This window comes from Coregonus lavaretus (genome assembly GCF_964263955.1).
Source record: "Coregonus lavaretus genome assembly, chromosome: 32".
In the NCBI taxonomy this organism is placed as follows: Eukaryota; Metazoa; Chordata; class Actinopteri; order Salmoniformes; family Salmonidae; genus Coregonus; species Coregonus lavaretus.
In genome coordinates, this window is record NC_140019.1 from 11,661,510 (window position 1) to 11,681,250 (window position 19,741).

General features: G+C 42.7%; 2 protein-coding genes and 1 pseudogene across 3 annotated transcripts; all 3 read right to left on the reverse strand.

The window, feature by feature from the left end:
- Positions 1-1,943: 1,943 nt before the first annotated feature.
- Positions 1,944-6,223, reverse strand: LOC311107681 (protocadherin alpha-8-like; annotated as a pseudogene). The gene is made up of 3 exons: positions 5,523-6,223; positions 2,093-4,471; positions 1,944-1,997 (listed from the first exon to the last, which is right to left on the reverse strand). The product of its transcript is annotated as a protocadherin alpha-8-like (transcript).
- Positions 6,224-6,312: 89 nt separating this feature from the next.
- Positions 6,313-15,883, reverse strand: LOC311107682 (protocadherin alpha-2-like; the record flags this gene model as incomplete). The annotated part of the gene is made up of 4 exons (XM_084150202.1): positions 6,313-6,321; positions 7,049-7,282; positions 9,877-11,727; positions 15,350-15,883. The coding sequence occupies 4 exons, from the start codon at positions 15,881-15,883 to the stop codon at positions 6,313-6,315; spliced, it is 2,628 nt and encodes an 875-aa protein (XP_084006328.1).
- A 1,373-nt stretch (positions 15,884-17,256) lies between these two features.
- Positions 17,257-19,725, reverse strand: LOC311107683 (protocadherin alpha-3-like; the record flags this gene model as incomplete). The annotated part of the gene is made up of 1 exon (XM_084150203.1): positions 17,257-19,725. The coding sequence occupies one exon, from the start codon at positions 19,723-19,725 to the stop codon at positions 17,257-17,259; it is 2,469 nt and encodes an 822-aa protein (XP_084006329.1).
- Between the last annotated feature and the right edge of the window lie 16 nt (positions 19,726-19,741).

The following is a 19,741-nucleotide window of genomic DNA, read 5'->3' on the forward strand; positions in this document are numbered from 1 at the left end:
CACCATGGCCAAGACCAAAGAGCTCTCCAAGGATGTCAGGGACAAGATTTTAGACCTACACAAGGCTGGAATGGGCTACAAGACCATCGCCAAGCAGCTTGGTGAGAAGGTGACAACAGTTGGTGCGATTATTCGCAAATGGAAGAAACACAAAATAACTGTCAATCTCCCTCGGCCTGGGGCTCCATGCAAGATCTCACCTTGTGGCGTTGCAATGATCATGAGAATGGTGAGGAATCAGCCCAGAACTACACAGGAGGATCTTGTCAATGATCTCAAGGCAGCTGGGACCATAGTCACCAAGAAAACAATTGGTAGCACACTACGCCGTGAAGGACTGAAATCCTGCAGCGCCCACAAGGTTCCCCTGCTCAAGAAAACACATATACAGGGCCGTCTGAAGTTTGCCAATGAACATCTGAATGATTCAGAGGAGAACTGGGTGAAAGTGTTGTGGTCAGATGAGACCAAACTGGAGCTCTTTGGCATCAACTCAACTCGCCGTGTTTGGAGGAGGAGGAATGCTGTCTATGACCCCAAGAACACCATCCCCACCGTCAAACATGGAGGTGGAAACATTATGCTTTGGGGGTGTTTTTCTGCTAAGGGGACAGGACAACTTCACCGCATCAAAGGGACGATGGACAGGGCCATGTACCATCAAATCTTGGGTGAGAACCTCCTTCGCTCAGGCAGGGCATTGAAAATGGGTCGTGGATGGGTATTCCAGCATGACAATGACCCAAAACACACGGCCAAGACAACAAAGGAGTGGCTCAAGAAGATGCACATTAAGGTCCTGGAGTGGCCTAGCCAGTTTCCAGACCTTAATCCCATAGAAAATATGTGGAGGGAGCTGAAGGTTCGAGTTGCCAAACGTCAGCCTCGAAACCTTAATGACTTGGAGAAGATCTGCAAAGAGGAGTGGAACAAAATCCGTCCTGAGATGTGTGCAAACCTAGTGGCCAACTACAAGAAATATCTGACCTCTGTGATTGCCAACAAGGGTTTTGCCACCAAGTACTAAGTCATGTTTTGCAGAGGGGTCAAATACTTATTTCCCTCATTAAAATGCAAATCAATGTATAACATTTTTGACATGCGTTTTTCTGGATTTTTTTGTTGTTATTCTGTCTCTCACTGTTCAAATAAACCTACCATTAAAATTATAGACTGATCATGTCTTTGTCAGTGGGCAAACGTAAAAAATCAGCAGGGGATCAAATACTTTTTTCTCTCACTGTATATATATATATTTTGGCTTGAGGAGGGGATGCAAGAGGGAGGTGCTGTGGGATTATTTAAGATACTATTTGGAGAAGTAGGGTTTCAGACGTTTTCGGAAGATGGGCAGGGACTCTGCTGTCCTAGCTTCAGGGGGAAGCTGTTTCCACCATTGGGGTGCCAGGAAAGAGAAGAGCTTGGATTGGGCTGAGCTGAGCAGGAGTTGCCCTCCCGTAAGGGTGGGAGGGCCAAGAGACCAGAGGTGGCTGAACAGAGTACTCGGGTTGGTGTGTAGGGTTTCAGCATAGCCTAAAGGTAGGGAGGGGCAGTTCCTCTTGCTGCTCCGTAGGCAAGCACAAAATCAGCAGGGGATCAAATACTTATTTCCCTCACTGTAGCATTCTAAACATGGGGTAAGAGTGTACATGATATAAATAGAAGATGGAAATAAAACTACATCCTATGAAATAATGTATTGGTTGTTTCACAATCATGAAGAAAAAAAAATAATCCATCAATGAAACAACAGCTGACGTTCTGATTCTGCTGCCGTCACAAAGATCACAATTTGCCTTTTTCAATTAGGCTACAACTCTATCATCCGTTGAAACAAATAATTATTGGATTATTGAATCAAATACAATAGTAGCTCGTAACACATTTCCACAGCGTCAAAGACAGCCTCGTACGTCACAGATGATTACTTTAGTTCTGAAAGCTTAGCGCGCCTTCAGCACCGTGGACAGCAACACTCGCTCTATCAAGACACGAGGCTATAAACGCAATGAAAAATGCAGCAAATGTGACAACTCTCGTGTTGAGGGCTGTTTTCTAACGTAAGAGAAACTTTGAAAACAATATTCTTGACTGCAAGGAGTTCAAAGGAGTAATACATGTATAATTCAATAGAAGAACAGGCCCGTTTATGTATAGCCTATATCTTACCTTATCTTTATTCGGAAGCGTTTGTGTCCTGTTAAACGTGTCATTCCCGTTAATACTGATCAGTTCTGCATCTGCAGGTGGATATGGCACAGGGAAAACCACTACGTCACTCTTCAGTGTGTCTGAGCTGAAACACACGTCATACTGCTGAGTAGATTTAGAGTAAGACCAGCTCCCGTCAGGATGTGTGGTGATCATTGGGGCGCTGTACCTGCTGAAACTGTCGTCTGTCCTGTGGCATTTTACAGCTATTAAACTGATGAGGCTCAGTAAAAATATCACTGACACCGAGGCAATGGCGATCAGTAAATACAGGTTTAAATCAGAGAAGTTATCCTCCTTTCTCGGTACATTTGTGAATTGAGTCTGGATTTCACCTGTACTTTCAACCACCACTACATCAATAGACACAGTCGCTGACAGTGAAGGTTCTCCGTTATCAGAAACCAACACGACCAACGGGTGTGTTTTCAGGTCATTGTCACTCATTCGCCTCTTAGTCCTTAGCTCCCCGGTGCTGGTTCCGATTCGGAAGAGGTTGGTTCCCTTGGTCTCAGAGATGTGATAAGAAAGCAGCGCATTGTAGCCAGAGTCGGAGTCTACAGCCCTGATCTTAGCCACAAAGTAGCCCGCTTCAGCAGAATAGGGAATGTTCTCAGTGTTAACGGAGCCGTGCTCAGAATAGGGCGCGAGAATCCCAGGACGGTTGTCATTCTCATCCAGAATAAAAACGTTCACAGTCACGTTGCTGCTGAGAGGAGGAACACCAGAGTCTGTGGCCTGAACTTTAAAATTGAAAGTTTTTATCTCTTCATAGTTAAAAGACTTCAGGCTGACTATATCTCCTGTATCTGAGTTTATATTTACAGACGATGATATGAAAACACGTTTATCTAATGAAGAATAAGTTACTTTTGCATTTTCATCTGAATCTGGGTCAAAAGCAGAAATTGTATAAATGACGTCACCTACCGGACTGTTCTCTTTCATATAAATATGAATCACGGGTTCTGAGAAGCGAGGAGCGTTGTCATTCACATCAGAAACGTGTACAGTAATAACGCTGGTGCTATAGAGAGGCGGGGTCCCTTCATCCGTAGCTGTGATGGTGACATTATACTGAGAAGCACTCTCTCTATCAAGAGGCCCGTCGACCACTAACGAATAATGATTATTATAAGAGCTCTTTATCGTAAATGGTACAGAGCCTAGTATTTTAACATGTACAGCGCCATTTTTGCCTGCGTCATTGTCTTTTATTGTTATCAGGCCAACCATTGTCCCTAATGACGCATCCTCTTTTACAACGTTAACTAAAGATGTGACAGATATCTCTGGTGGATTGTCATTCACGTCGGTAATTTCAACCAGCACTTTACAGTGAGATGCTCTTGGCTTGTGGCCTTTATCTTTAGCTTGGACGCGGATTTCAAAAGCATTGTTTGTCTCGTGATCCACCACGCCTTTCACAGTGATTTCTCCAGTAACGGAATTAATTGCAAATGCGTCAATGCTATTATCATTGTTTTGGTTGATAAAACTATACACTATTTCACCGTTTAAGCCCTCATCTGAATCGTTCGCTTGAACCATAATCACGGAGCTACCGGGAGGCATATTCTCAGGAATACGAGCTTTGTAGAGGGGCTTTGAGAAAATAGGAATATTATCGTTAACATCCTCTACATTTATTATAATAAGTGATGTCCCGGATCTTGGAGGTTTTCCTCCATCTACAGCGGTCAGAGTGAGCTGGATCACAGGCTGTTTCTCTCTGTCTAAAGCTTTCTGCAGCACTAACTCAGCAGACACACTCTGCTCTCCACCGCTCTGTACATCCAGGGAGAAGTGTTCATTCGTGCTCAGCTTGTAGCTCTTTACAGAGTTAGCTCCTATGTCTGCGTCGTAGGCGCTGTCCAAAGGAAATCTCTCACCTGGAAATGCAGATTCCGATACATTCAAATATGTTTTAGGCGACCTAAACGACGGTGAGTTGTCATTTATATCCAAAATATTCACCTCAAAGCGGTATAGGTTCAATGGCGAATTCACAATGGCTTCTAGTTCTAAGGAACACTTCGTGCTCCGAGCACAGAGCTCGTCTCTGTCTATTCTCTCCCTCACGGACAAAATTCCAGTCTTTGTATTTACATCGAAATACCTCTTATTGAGTCCAGAAATCTCAAACCCACGATATTCAAGTTCCTGCACGTCAAGATGCAAGTCCTTCGCGAAATGTCCAACAACAGTGCCTGGGTTAGATTCCTCCGATATGGAATAGACAATCTGTGCTGATGCGATACTCCAAAGATGGAACAATGGGAGGAGATAGTAAATCCACGAACGAAAAAGAAACCCTTTGTGAGTCATTGTGACAGTATTCTGTTTACCAAACCTTCAGCTACCAAAAGCGGCTGTCGTCCGCATAGCTGTGTAATTTTAAAAAATCCAAAACAGATCCAGACGAGATCCACAACGTTCTGCTGCTCGAGCAAACAAAGCCTTTTTTTTCGACACCGACCACTGCTCCTGTAAAGGGAGGAGCCTCAAACAACTAGCGAGGATTTACACTGTGTGAGCAGATAGCGACACCGGGTGGATATCTACAGAGAAAATGGAACAACTCGGCTATAGATTTCTGTGGAAGTGAAGACCCAAAAAATTAATCTCCCAAAACACATAAAAGGCAACAGTAACCACACAAGCTATGCATGATGACCATAATATCTGATAATATATGATGTTATTAGTGAGTTCTACAGTCTTTTAACTATGAGGAGATAAAAACTACTCAATATGATTCGACCTAGTTAACATAGACACCAGATCCCAAATGTTCAACTACTTCATCAGAAAAACGCCTCGCAAGCGGGAGGGATGCTTTTCAGCACCATGGACAGCGAGACCGCTCTCATTTTAACCATGCAGGCAAATAGTAAGCAAATGTTACAACTGGTACAACTTGTAACACACTGGTACAACGTTCTAAAATATCACTGATCATTCAAATGAGTAAGAAAATAACCGAACAACGTCATAATAACCAGCTTAAGCATCCCAGGGCAGATAACATGGAAGGCCTAAACGCGGGGGGGGGGGGGGGGGGGGGGGATTTCATTGTCAACTGACCTGTAACCCTTACCTTGTCTTTGTTGGGTAATGTTTGAGTCCTGTTAAACGTGTCATTTCCATTAATACTGATCAGTTCTGCATCTGCAGGTGGATATGGCGCGGGGAAAACCACTACGTCACTCTTCAGTGTGTCTGAACTGAAACACACGTCATACTGCTGAGTAGATTTAGAGTAAGACCAGCTCCCGTCAGGATGTGTGGTGATCATTGGGGCGCTGTACCTGCTGAAACTGTCGTCTGTCCTGTGGCATTTTACAGCTATTAAACTGATGAGGCTCAGTAAAAATATCACTGACACCGAGGCAATGGCGATCAGCAAATACAGGTTTAAATCGGAGAAGCTCTCCTCTTTTCTCGCCACATTTGTGAATTGAGTCTGGATTTCACCTGTACTTTCAACCACCACCACATCAATAGACACAGTCGCTGACAGTGAGGGTTCTCCGTTATCAGAAACCAACACGACCAACGGGTGTGTTTTCAAGTCATTGTCACTCATTCTCCTCTTAGTCCTTAGTTCCCCGGTGCTGGTTCCGATTCGGAAGAGGTTGGTTCCCTTGGGCTCAGAGATGTGATAAGAAAGCAGCGCATTGTAGCCAGAGTCGGAGTCTACAGCCCTGATCTTGGCCACAAAGTAGCCCGCTTCAGCAGAATAGGGAATGTTCTCAGTGTTAACGGAGCCGTGCTCAGAATAGGGCGCGAGAATCCCAGGACGGTTGTCATTCTCATCCAGGATAAAAACGTTCACAGTCACGTTGCTGCTGAGAGGAGGAACACCAGAGTCTGTAGCCTGAACATTAAACTGGAAAGTTTTGATCTCCTCATAGTTAAAAGACTGCAGACTGACTATATCTCCTGTATCCGAGTTTACATTTACAGCTGATGATATTGAAACACTTGTAGCTAATACTGAATACGTCATCTTTGCGTTTTCATCTGAATCTGGGTCAAAAGCAGACGTCGTATAAATGACGTCTCCTACCGGACTGTTCTCTTTGACATAAACATTAATCACGGGTTCTGAAAAGTGAGGAGCATTGTCATTCACATCAGAAACGTGTACAGTAATAACGCTGGTACTGGAGAGAGGCGGGGTCCCTTCATCCGTAGCTATGATGGTGACATTGTAATGAGAAGCTCTCTCTCTGTCAAGATGCCCGTCGACCACTAACGAATAATAGTTTTTATAGTTAGACTTTAGTTTAAATGGAACAGACTCAACAAGTTTACTGTTAGTCAGGCCATTTTTCGCTTCGTCTTTATCTATCACTGTAACCAAAGCGACAACCGTGCCGATTTCACTATCCTCTTTGACTGGGCTCATTAATGATGTTACTGATATTTCAGGAGCATTGTCATTAACATCAACAACCTCAACTAACACTTTAGAATAACCACTACGAGGTGAGGAGCCTTGGTCAGTCGCTTGAACACGTATTTCATATGCTGCGTTTTTCTCCTTATCCAAATGTTCTTTGACAGTCATTTCACCTGTATCTGAATTCAGGGCAAACATATCAGCAGGATTCAGATTCCCACGCTCAATAAATGAATACACAAGTTTACTGTGTATTCCTTCGTCTAAATCAGTAGCACTGAGTGTTAAGACTGTAGAACCTAAAGGTACATTCTCAGGCACACTGACCTTATATAGCGACTTGCTAAATGTGGGTGAATTATCATTAGCATCTATGACATTTACAACTATAGGCAGCGTTCCGGATCTTGGAGGTTTTCCTCCATCTACAGCGGTCAGTGTGAGCTGGATCACAGGCTGTTTCTCTCGGTCTAAAGCTTTCTGCAGCACTAACTCAGCAGACACACTCTGCTCTCCACCGTTCTGTACATCCAGGGAGAAGTGTTCATTTGGGCTCAGCTTGTAGCTCTTTACCGAGTTACTGCCCGTATCTGCGTCATTCGCTATTGGTAGTGGGTATCGCTCGCCGGGGTATGAAGATTCAGATATGTTAAAAGTAGCAACCTTTTTAATGAATGACGGAGAATTGTCATTTATGTCTAAAATATTCACCTCAATGCGGTGGAGAAGCATAGGATGGCTCAATATGGCCTCTATATTTAGAGAGCACTTTACCATATTCGGACAAAGCTCCTCTCTGTCTATTCTCTCGTTAACGAACAGTACCCCTGTTTTCAAATTCACATCAAAATACCTCTTACTATGTCCCGATACAATCTTTAGACCCCTCGACTCCAGTTCGAGTACATTCAGGTTAAAATCCTTAGCTAGATTCCCCACAAACGTGCCTTTGTCCACCTCCTCTGAAACGGAGTAAGAGATCTGCGCTGCAGACCAGTCAAATAAACAAAGCAACGCGACGCACTGAATCCAAACGCCTTCTCTTTGTCTTCGATGATCCATCGCTGCTTGTACAAAATACATTAATCCAACAGAATATAGTCACATATCCACGAAACCTAAAAATCCGTAAAATATCAAAGATCCACCCAGCCCTTTCCGTCTCACCACCATTCGAGTGTTTCGCTTCACAAAGCTCTCGAGACCGGTGACGCTAGGCTCCTTTTTTAATTCAGAGAGGAGGAGTCATAGAATATCGGTGACTTCATTTACTTCTGTGGTCTATAGCGACACCATGTGCCACTTGCATTTCACGTGTTGTTAGAATACTGAGATAACCTCAAGTAGACAATGTCATATTGGACATTTACTCACCGAAAGGCCCTTATGTGTTAAAAAGGACAAATGTGCTGTTACATGCAAAACACAGGGAACGTAGCTACATTCAAGTAAATTAACCTCATATAATGAAATACATTTTCACATAGTCATGTTCTGATAACAATGAGAGAAGCTAAAACAATCAAAGACACAAGGCATTGATACGGAAAGCTCAAGGGTCTATCATTGTAATGCTCTCAAGACTGCAAATACACACTACTCACGAACACATTTCCACGATGCATCTGTTCCATTACACCAGTGAAACATAACAATACGTTTACATGCACACTAATAATTCGATATTAAACTGATTATGGCAGTAGACAGATTATGCTATAGTCATGTAAACACCCTACTCTGCTTATCTTAATCAGTGTAAGGTCAAAATCAAATCAAATTAATTGTATTTGTCACATGCACTGAATACAACAGGTGTAGACCTTAGCGTGAAATGCTTACTTACAAGCCCTCAACCAACAATGCAGTTCAAGAAATAGAGTTAAGAAAATATTTACTAAATAAACGAAAGTAAAAAATAAAATTAAAAAAAGTAACACAATACAATTACATAACAATAACGAGGCTATATACAGGGGGTACCGGTACAGAGTCAATATGCGGAGGTTAGTCGAGGTAGTTTGTACATGTAGGTACGGGGGTCAATGTAAATAGTCTAGGTGGCCATTTGATTAATTGTTCAGCATTCTTATAGCTTGGGGGTAGAAGCTGTGTGGTAGCACAGAGAACAGTCTATGACTTGGGTGAATGGAGTCTTTGACAATTTTTTGGTCCTTCCTCTGACACCGCCTGGTATAGAGGTCCTGGATGGCAGGAAGCTTGGCCCCAGTGATGTATTGGGCCGTACGTACTACCCTCTGTAGGGAAGTAAGCATACGCCGTTTAATACACCTGGTTTCCTGAGCAATCTTTCGATTTATTAGGACATGTAAACACCTTAATCGGCCTTCCAGTGGTGCATTTGATCTGCACATGTGCTAGCACCAGCCGAGCGAGCCTCCCTCTGTAGTGCGAGTGAAGTGTGTTCAGAACAACTGAATGTATGCATCTTAGAAGTAGTTTTAACATACACACGTTATATGTCTGAACTCAGAATCAAATATGCTTCCCAAAAATAACATTTTTCGCTGTGGTAGAACGTTTATTTTCCTTGACGATTTTCTGCATTTATCAGTGCCATCAGGTAGCCTGATTTTAAATGTGTTCATGTAAACAATATTATTAGGGAAATCGTTATTCTTGCAAAGCATGTAAACGTTTTAATCGAACTAATATATGAATCTGACTATCCACAATAATCACATTATTTTGTGCATGTAATCAGCACAGAGCACAAACGGTTTCCTTGCCATGGACTGTGCTACAGGATTTAACCACTTGCTGAACATAGACCTCTGAAAGGAATATCCACAGTTGAAATGGATAAAGAATTCACCTTCATGGTGACAAAGTCATTGGCAATTGTGTAGCCTATTATCATTCTCAACATGATGTATCTGTATATTTCCCATACGTAGTAAACGTTCCTGCCTATTTTCACACAACACCCTATACATACATTACACTTTGCTGGGGACTGAAAGATTTACACATTTGTGAAGTGCAACATTTTTGTAGCATACAGCATCAAGGAAAGCAATTCACACGTCATAGAGCATTGCACGCTTGGCACCAATCTTTAGCTTCGAAGTTTAGCGCGCCTTCAGAACCATGGACAGCAACACTCACTTTATGAAGCCAGGAGGCCATGCGCACAGTGCAAAACAAAGTCAGTAAGAGCAACTTTGAAAACAATATTCTTTGACTGCGAGTTCAAAGGAGTAAAATATATATAATTCAATATAAAATGTATAGGCCGGATTATTTATAGATCTTACCTTCTCCTGGTTTGGTAATGTTTGAGTCCTGTTAAACGTGTCATTTCCATTAATACTGATCAGTTCTGCATCTGCAGGAGGATACTGTGCGGGGAAAACCACTACGTCACTCTTCAGTGTGTCTGAGCTGAAACACACGTCATACTGCTGAGTAGATTTAGAGTAAGACCAGCTCCCGTCAGGATGTGTGGTGATCATTGGGGCGCTGTACCTGCTGAAACTGTCGTCTGTCCTGTGGCATTTTACAGCTATTAAACTGATGAGGCTCAGTAAAAATATCACTGACACCGAGGCAATGGAGATCAGCAAATACAGGTTTAAATCAGAGAAGCTCTCCTCCTTTCTTGGTACATTTCTGAATTGAGTCTGGATTTCACCTGTACTTTCAACCACCACTACGTCAATAGACACAGTCGCTGACAATGAGGGTTCTCCGTTATCAGAAACTAACACGACCAATGGGTGAGTTTTCAAGTCATTGTCACTCATTCGCCTCTTGGTCCTTAGTTCCCCGGTGCTGGTTCCGATTCGGAAGAGGTTGGTTCCCTTGGGCTCAGAGATGTGATAAGAAAGCAGCGCATTGTAGCCAGAGTCGGAGTCTACAGCCCTGATCTTGGCCACAAAGTAGCCCGCTTCAGCAGAATAGGGAATGTTCTCAGTGTTAACGGAGCCGTGCTCAGAATAGGGCGCGAGAATCCCAGGACGGTTGTCATTCTCATCCAGAATAAAAACGTTCACTGTCACGTTGCTGCTGAGAGGAGGAACACCAGAGTCTGTGGCCTGAACTTTAAACTGGAAAGTTTTTATATCTTCATAGTTAAAAGACTGCAGACTGACTATATCTCCTGTTTCTGAGTTTATATTTACAGACGATGATATTGGAACACTTTTATCTAACAAAGAATACGTAATCTGTGCATTTTCATCTGAATCAGGATCAAAAGCAGATATTGTATAAATTACCTCACCTACCGGACTGTTCTCTTTCACATAAACATTAATCACGGGTTCTGAGAAGCGAGGAGCGTTGTCATTCACATCAGAAACGTGTACAGTAATAACGCTGGTGCTGGAGAGAGGCGGGGTCCCTTCATCCGTAGCCATGATGGTAACATTGTACTGAGAAGCGCTCTCTCTATCAAGAGGCCCGTCTACCACTAAAGAATAATCGTTTTTGTAGTTCGAATTTAGTTTAAAAGGAACAGAGCCAACAAGTTTACAGTTGGTGAGGCCATTTTTACCTCCATCTTTATCAGTTACTGTGACCAAGGCGACCACAGACTTTAAATCAGCATCCTCTTTCACTGGGCTCATAAGTGACGTCACTGATATTTCAGGGGTATTGTCATTGACATCAATAACTTCCACTAACACTTTACCATGCGCACTGCGGGGAGAGTGGCCACGATCTGACACCTGCACACGAATTTCGTATGCAGCGTTTTCCTCATAATCTAACTTCCCCTTAACTTTAATTTCACCTGTGTCTGAATTTATGGAAAATGTATCGGCAGGGTTAAAATGTCCCCATTCAATTAAAGAATAAACTAGATCACTATTTACCCCCTCGTCTAAATCAGTAGCAGTGATTCTTATTAAAGATGTCGCAAAGGCAACATTTTCAGAAACACGTGCCTTGTAAAGGGATTGGCTAAACACTGGCGTATTGTCATTCACATCCATTACGTTAACAATAATCTCTAACGTTCCGGATCTTGGAGGTTTTCCTCCATCTACAGCGGTCAGTGTGAGCTGGATCACAGGCTGTTTCTCTCGGTCTAAAGCTTTCTGCAGCACTAACTCAGCAGAAACACTCTGCTCTCCACCACTCTGTACATCCAGGGAGAAGTGTTCATTCGGGCTCAGTTTGTAGCTCTTTACCGAGTTACTGCCCGTATCTGCGTCATTAGCTACCGGTAGAAGGTATCTCTCACCGGGAGATGAGGATTCTGAAATATTTAATAATTTCACGGTTTCACGAAAAGATGGTGCATTATCATTTATGTCAAAGATATTCACCTCTATGCGGTGGAGCTGCGTAGGATGGCTCAATATGGCCTGTATGTTTAGGGAGCACTTTACCGTATTGGGACAAAGCTCCTCTCTGTCTAGCCTCTCCTTAACGTATAGAATTCCTGTTTTCAAATTCGCCTCGAAATACCTCTTAGGCCTTCCGTGTCCCGATACAATCCTTAGACCCCTCGACTCCAGTTCGTGTACATTCAGGTTTAAATCCTTAGCTAGATTCCCCACAAACGTGCCTTTGTCCACCTCCTCTGAAACGGAGTAAGAGATCTGCGCTGCAGACCAGTCAAATAAACAAAGCAACGCGACGTACTGAATCCAAATGCCTTCTCTTTGCCGTTGACTACCCATCGCTGCTTGTAAAAAATGAATTATTCCAGTAGAATAGTCACATATCCATGAATTCCCCAAAATCTATTGAAGAGATCCTGTACACAGCCAAGCCCTCTCCATCTCACCACCGTTCGAGCGTTTCTGATCACAAAGCGCTCGGGAGTGGTAACGCTATTTTCTTTCTTATTAAGAGAGGAGGAGTCATAGAATATCAGCGACTACATTCATTTCTGTGGTCTATAGTGACACCATGTGTTACGGTTATACATTGCCTATATTACTCATGCAAAATAAGAGCGTATAGTATTTCACTTGTTGTTAGAATTTCACTTTTGTTAGAAAACTGAGAATACTCGTGTTGAACATTCACTACCCGAAATACCTAGCTATGTATTTAAAAGGACAAACGTTATGTTCAATGCAAAACACAGGGAAAGTAGCTAAAGAAAAATCAACCTCATATAGTAAAATAAATGTTCACATAGTCATGTTCTGATAACAATGACAGAAGTCATAATAAAGAGGGATATTGATATGGAAAGCTCAAGAAGTAAACAGTGTGACGCTCCCAAGACTGCAAAGAAACAATCCTCAAAAGTGAATTCCCAAATTGCATCTATTCCATTACACTAGTGACAATTTTTACCTAAAAAGACCACTGCCCCCATCTGCAGAGAGCAAAAACGGTTTCAACACTATGGACAGCACTCGGTAAGATTTCACCGCTTGCTGAACACAACAAATATAGGTGTACACGGTTGAAATTGATAAATATACTACAGTATGCGCCTTCAGGCTGGCAATGTCTATGATCATTATGTAGCCTATATCATCAATCTGCAACATAATGCATCTTTATATTTCCCATACGTTCCAGCTTATTTTCTTGCAATACCCTACGCATACAAATGCTAGGGTAAGACAATTTTACAAATTCGTGAAGCTTAAACACTATTGAAAAGTGTCATAGAAAGCCATTCATTCATACGTCAAAGAGCATTGAACAATTGGCGCGAATCTTCATTTCAGAAGTTTAGCGCAACTTCAGCACCATGGACAGCAAATATCGCTTTATGAAGCCAGGAGGCCAAACGCATAGTGCAAAACAAATCCAATGTGATAGCTCTGAAGTGGATGGCTGTTTTCAAGGTAAGAGGAACTTTTAAAACAGTTATCTTTGAATAGGTGGAGTTCAAAGGAGTAATACATGTAGCTATAATTCAATAGACACATAGGCTCGTTTATGTAGAGACCTTACCTTCTCTTTGTTGGGTAATGTCTGAGTCCTGTCAAACGTGTCATTTCCATTAATACTGATCAGTTCTGCATCTGCAGGTGGATACGGTGCGGGGAAAACTACTACGTCACTCTTCAGTGTGTCTGAGCTGAAACACACGTCATACTGCTGAGTAGATTTAGAGTAAGACCAGCTCCCGTCAGGGTGTGTGGTGATCATTGGGGCGCTGTACCTGCTGAAACTGTCGTCTGTCCTGTGGCATTTTACAGCTATTAAACTGATTAGGCTCAGGAAAAATATCACTGACACCGAGGCAATGGAGATCAGCAAATACAGGTTTAAATCAGAGAAGCTCTCCTCCTTTCTCGGTACGTTTCTGTATTGAGTCTGGATTTCACCTGTACTTTCAACCACCACTACATCAATAGACACAGTCGCTGACAGTGAGGGTTCTCCGTTATCAGAAACCAACACGACCAACGGGTGAGTTTTCAGGTCATTGTCACTCATTCGCCTCTTAGTCCTTAGCTCCCCGGTGCTGGTTCCAATTCGGAAGAGGTTGGTTCCCTTGGGCTCAGAGATGTGATAAGAAAGCAGCGCATTGTAGCCGGAGTCGGAGTCTACAGCCCTGATCTTGGCCACAAAGTAGCCCGCTTCAGCAGAATAGGGAATGTTCTCAGTGTTAACGGAGCCATGCTCAGAATAGGGCGCGAGAATCCCAGGTCTGTTATCATTCTCATCCAGGATAAAAACGTTCACAGTCACGTTGCTGCTGAGCGGAGGAACACCAGAGTCTGTGGCCTGAACTTTAAAATTGAAAGTTTTTATATCTTCATAGTTAAAAGACTGCAGACTGACTATATCTCCTGTATCTGAGTTTATATTTACAGACGATGATATAGGAATATTTTTATCTAATAACGAATACGTCATCTTTGCATTGTCATCTGAATCAGGATCAAAAGCAAACATCTTATAAATGACCTCTCCTACCGGACTGTTCTCTTTGACATAAACATTAATCACGGGTTCTGAGAAGCGAGGAGCGTTGTCATTCACATCAGAAACGTGAACAGTAATAACGCTGGTGCTGGAAAGAGGCGGGCTGCCTTCATCCGTAGCTGTAATAGTGACATTGTAATGAGAAGCTCTCTCTCTGTCAAGAGGCCCATCGACCACTAACGAATAATAGTTTTTATAGTTCGACTTTAGTTTAAAAGGAACAGAGCCAACAAGTTTACATTTGGTGAGGCCGTTTTTCCCTCCATCTTTATCTATCACAGTTACCAAGGCGACCACTGTCCCCATTTCACTATCCTCTTTCACTGGGCTCATAAGTGACGTCACCGAGACTTCAGGAGCATTGTCATTGACATCAATGACTTCTACCAACACTTTAGAATAACCACTGCGGGGTGAGGGACCTTGGTCCGTTGCTTGCACCCGGATTTCATACGCAGCATTTGCCTCATGATCCAAATTGGCCTTTACAGTCATTTCACCAGTGTCTACATTTAGGGCAAACATATCAGCAGGATTCAGATTCCCACGCTCAATAAATGAATACACAAGTTTACTGTGTAGTCCTTCGTCTAAATCAGTAGCACTGAGTGTTAAGACTGTAGAACCTAAAGGTACATTCTCAGGCACACTGACCTTATATAGCGACTTGCTAAATGTGGGTGAATTATCATTAGCATCTATGACATTTACAACCACAGGCAGCGTTCCGGATCTTGGAGGTTTTCCTCCATCTACAGCGGTCAGTGTGAGCTGGATCACAGGCTGTTTCTCTCGGTCTAAAGCTTTCTGCAGCACTAACTCAGCAGACACACTCTGCTCTCCACCGTTCTGTACATCCAGGGAGAAGTGTTCATTCGGGCTCAGCTTGTAGCTCTTTACCGAGTTACTTCCCGTATCTGCGTCATTCGCTATTGGTAGTGGGTATCGCTCGCCGGGGTATGAAGATTCAGATATGTTAAAAGTAGCAACCTTTTTAATGAATGATGGAGAATTGTCGTTGATGTCTAAAATATTCACCTCAATGCGGTGGAGAAGTATAGGATGGCTCAATATGGCCTCTATATTTAGAGAGCACTTTACCGTATTCGGACAAAGCTCCTCTCTGTCTATTCTCTCGTTAACGAACAGTACCCCTGTTTTCAAATTCGCATCAAAATACCTCTTACTATGTCCCGATACAATCCTTAGACCCCTCGACTCCAGTTCGTGTACATTCAGGTTTAAATCCTTAGCTAGATTCCCAACAAACGTGCCTTTGTCCACCTCCTCTGAAACGGAGTAAGAGATCTGCGCTGCAGACCAGTCAAATAAACAAAGCAACGCGACGCACTGAATCCAAACGCTTTCTCTTTGTCTTCGATGATCCATTGTTGCATGTACAAAATAAATGAATCCAATAGAATATAGTCACATATCCATGAAACCTAAAAAAATTATCCGTTAGAGAGATCCTGTACACAACCTAGCCCTCTCCGTTCCACCACCATTTAAGTGTTTCTCGTCACAAAGCGCTCGGGAATAGTGACGCTATTCTCTTTTACATTCAGAGAGGAGGAGTCATGGAATATCAATTTATGTGGTCTATTGCGACATCGTGTGTTGTATATAGCCTATATTACTAATGTAATATAAGAGTGTATATTGTTTGACTAGTTAGAATATTGAGATAATCTCTAGTAGACGGTCTCATGTTGAACATTCACTACATGAAATGCCTATGTATTTAAAGGAAAAGCGTTCTATTCAATGCAAAACACAGACAAACTAGCTTAAGAAAAGTCAACCTAATATAATTAAATAAATGTTCAGATAGTCATGTTCTGATAACAATGACAAGCTATAACAATCAAAGGGGAGTAAAGGCTCCCGAGTGGCGCAGTGGTCTAAGGCACTGCAGCTCATCTCAGTGCTTGAGGCGTCATTACAGACTCCCTGGTTCGATTCCAGGCTGTATCACAACCGGCCGTGATTTGGAGTCACATAGGGCGGCACACAATTGGCCCAGCCTCGTCCGGTGTAGGCCGTCATTGTAAAGAAGATTTTGTTCTTAACTGACTTGCCTAGTTAAATAAAGGGAAAATAAAAACAAAAAAAGAAAGATGGGATATTGATATACAAAGCTCAAGGGGGTTTAACAGTGTGATGTTCCCTAGACCGCAAAGTAACAATTCTTAAACTTGAATTACCACGTTGAATCTATTCCATTACACCAGTGACAAGTATTAATCTAAAGAGAACACTGCTCCTATCAGCAGAGAGCAAAAACTGTTTCAGCACCATGGAAAGTACCTGGTAAGCTTTCACCGCTTGCTGAACATAGTCCGTTGGAAAAAAATGCGATGGATACAGATACAGTAGGCATATGCACCTTTAGGCTGACAATGTCAATACTAGTTGTGTGGCCTATATCATCAATCTGAAAAATTATGCATCTGTATATTTCCCATATGTTGTTTACGTTCCTGTGTATTTTCTCACAATACCCTACAAACTTATGACTTTGCTGGGGTTTGACACATTTACACATTCGTGAAGCGCAACAAAAATTTACAGCTTCATAAAAATCAATTTATACGTCATAGAGCATTGCACGCTTGGCGGAACCCTCAGCTCTGAAGTTTAACACGCTTTCAGAACCATGGACAGCAACACTCGCTTTATGAAGCCAGGAGGCCATACATGCAGTGCAAAACAAAGCCAATGTGAAAACTCTTGAGTTGATGGCTGTTTTCAACGTAATATCAACTTTGAAAACAATATTCTTTGACTGCGAGTTCAAAGGAGTAAAACAAATATGCTTCAACAGAAAATGTATAGGCCGGTTTATGTAGAGACCTTACCTTCTCTTTGTTGGGTAATGTTTGAGTCCTATTAAAAGTGTCATTTCCATTAATACTGATCAGTTCTGCATCTGCAGGTGGATATGGCGCGGGGAAAACCACTACGTCATTCTTCAGCGTGTCTGAGCTGAAACACACGTCATACTGCTGAGTAGATTTGGAGTAAGACCAGCTCCCGTCAGGATGTGTGGTGATCATTGGGGCGCTGTACCTGCTGAAATTGTCGTCTGTCCTGTGGCATTTTACAGCTATTAAACTGATGAGGCTCAGTAAAAATATCACCGATACCGAGGCAATGGCGATCAACAAATACAGGTTTAAATCAGAGAAGCTCTCCTCCTTTCTCGGTACATTTCTGAATTGAGTCTGGATTTCACCTGTACTTTCAACCACCACTACATCAATAGACACAGTTGCTGACAGTGAGGGTTCTCCGTTATCAGAAACCAACACGACCAACGGGTGAGTTTTCAGGTCATTGTCACTCATTCGCCTCTTAGTCCTTAGTTCCCCGGTGCTGGTTCCGATTCGGAAGAGGTTGGTTCCCTTGGGCTCAGATATGTGATAAGAAAGCAGCGCATTGTAGCCAGAGTCAGCGTCTACAGCCCTGATCTTGGCCACAAAGTAGCCCGCTTCAGCAGAATAGGGAATGTTCTCAGTGTTAACGGAGCCGTGCTCAGAATAGGGCGCGAGAATCCCAGGTCTGTTGTCATTCTCATCCAGGATAAAAACGTTCACTGTCACGTTGCTGCTGAGCGGAGGAACACCAGAGTCTGTGGCCTGAACTTTAAACTGGAAAGTTTTTATCTCCTCATAGTTAAAAGACTGCAGACTGACTATATCTCCTGTATCTGAGTTTATATTTACAGACGATGATATTGGAATATTTTTATCTAATAACGAATACGTCATCTTTGCATTGTCATCTAAATCAGGATCAAAAGCAAACATCTTATAAATGACCTCAGCTACCGGACTGTTCTCTTTGACATAAACATTAATCACGGGTTCTGAGAAGCGAGGAGCGTTGTCATTCACATCAGAAACGTGAACAGTAATAAAGCTGGTGCTGGAAAGAGGCGGGCTGCCTTCATCCGTAGCTGTAATAGTGACATTGTACTGAGAAGCACTCTCTCTGTCAAGAGGCCCATCGACCACTAACGAATAATAGTTTTTATAGTTCGACTTTAGTTTAAAAGGAACAGAGCCAACAAGTTTACATTTGGTGAGGCCGTTTTTCCCTCCATCTTCATCTATCACAGTTACCAAGGCGACCACTGTCCCCATTTCACTATCCTCTTTCACTGGGCTCATAAGTGACGTCACCGAGACTTCAGGAGCATTGTCATTGACATCAATGACTTCTACCAACACTTTAGAATAACCACTGCGGGGTGAGGGACCTTGGTCCGTTGCTTGCACCCGGATTTCATACGCAGCATTTGCCTCATGATCCAAATTGGCCTTTACAGTCATTTCACCAGTGTCTACATTTAGGGCAAACATATCAGCAGGATTCAGATTCCCACGCTCAATAAATGAATACACAAGTTTACTGTGTAGTCCTTCGTCTAAATCAGTAGCACTGAGTGTTAAGACTGTAGAACCTAAAGGTACATTCTCAGGCACACTGACCTTATATAGCGACTTGCTAAATGTGGGTGAATTATCATTAGCATCTATGACATTTACAACCACAGGCAGTGTTCCGGATCTTGGAGGTTTTCCTCCATCTACAGCGGTCAGTGTGAGCTGGATCACAGGCTGTTTCTCTCGGTCTAAAGCTTTCTGCAGCACTAACTCAGCAGACACACTCTGCTCTCCACCGTTCTGTACATCCAGGGAGAAGTGTTCATTCGGGCTCAGCTTGTAGCTCTTTACCGAGTTACTGCCCGTATCTGCGTCATTCGCTATTGGTAGTGGGTATCGCTCGCCGGGGTATGAAATTTCAGATATGTTAAAAGTAGCAACCTTTTTAATGAATGACGGAGAATTGTCATTGATGTCTAAAATATTCACCTCAATGCGGTGGAGAAGTATAGAATGGCTCAATATGGCCTCTATATTTAGAGAGCACTTTACCGTATTCGGACAAAGCTCCTCTCTGTCTATTCTCTCGTTAACGAACAGTACCCCTGTTTTCAAATTCACATCAAAATACCTCTTACTATGTCCCGATACAATCCTTAGACCCCTCGACTCCAGTTCGAGTACATTAAGGTTTAAATCCTTAGCTAGATTCCCAACAAACGTGCCTTTGTCCACCTCCTCTGAAACGGAGTAAGAGATCTGCGCTGCAGACCAGTCAAATAAACAAAGCAACGCGACGCACTGAATCCAAACGCTTTCTCTTTGTCTTCGATGATCCATTGTTGCATGTACAAAA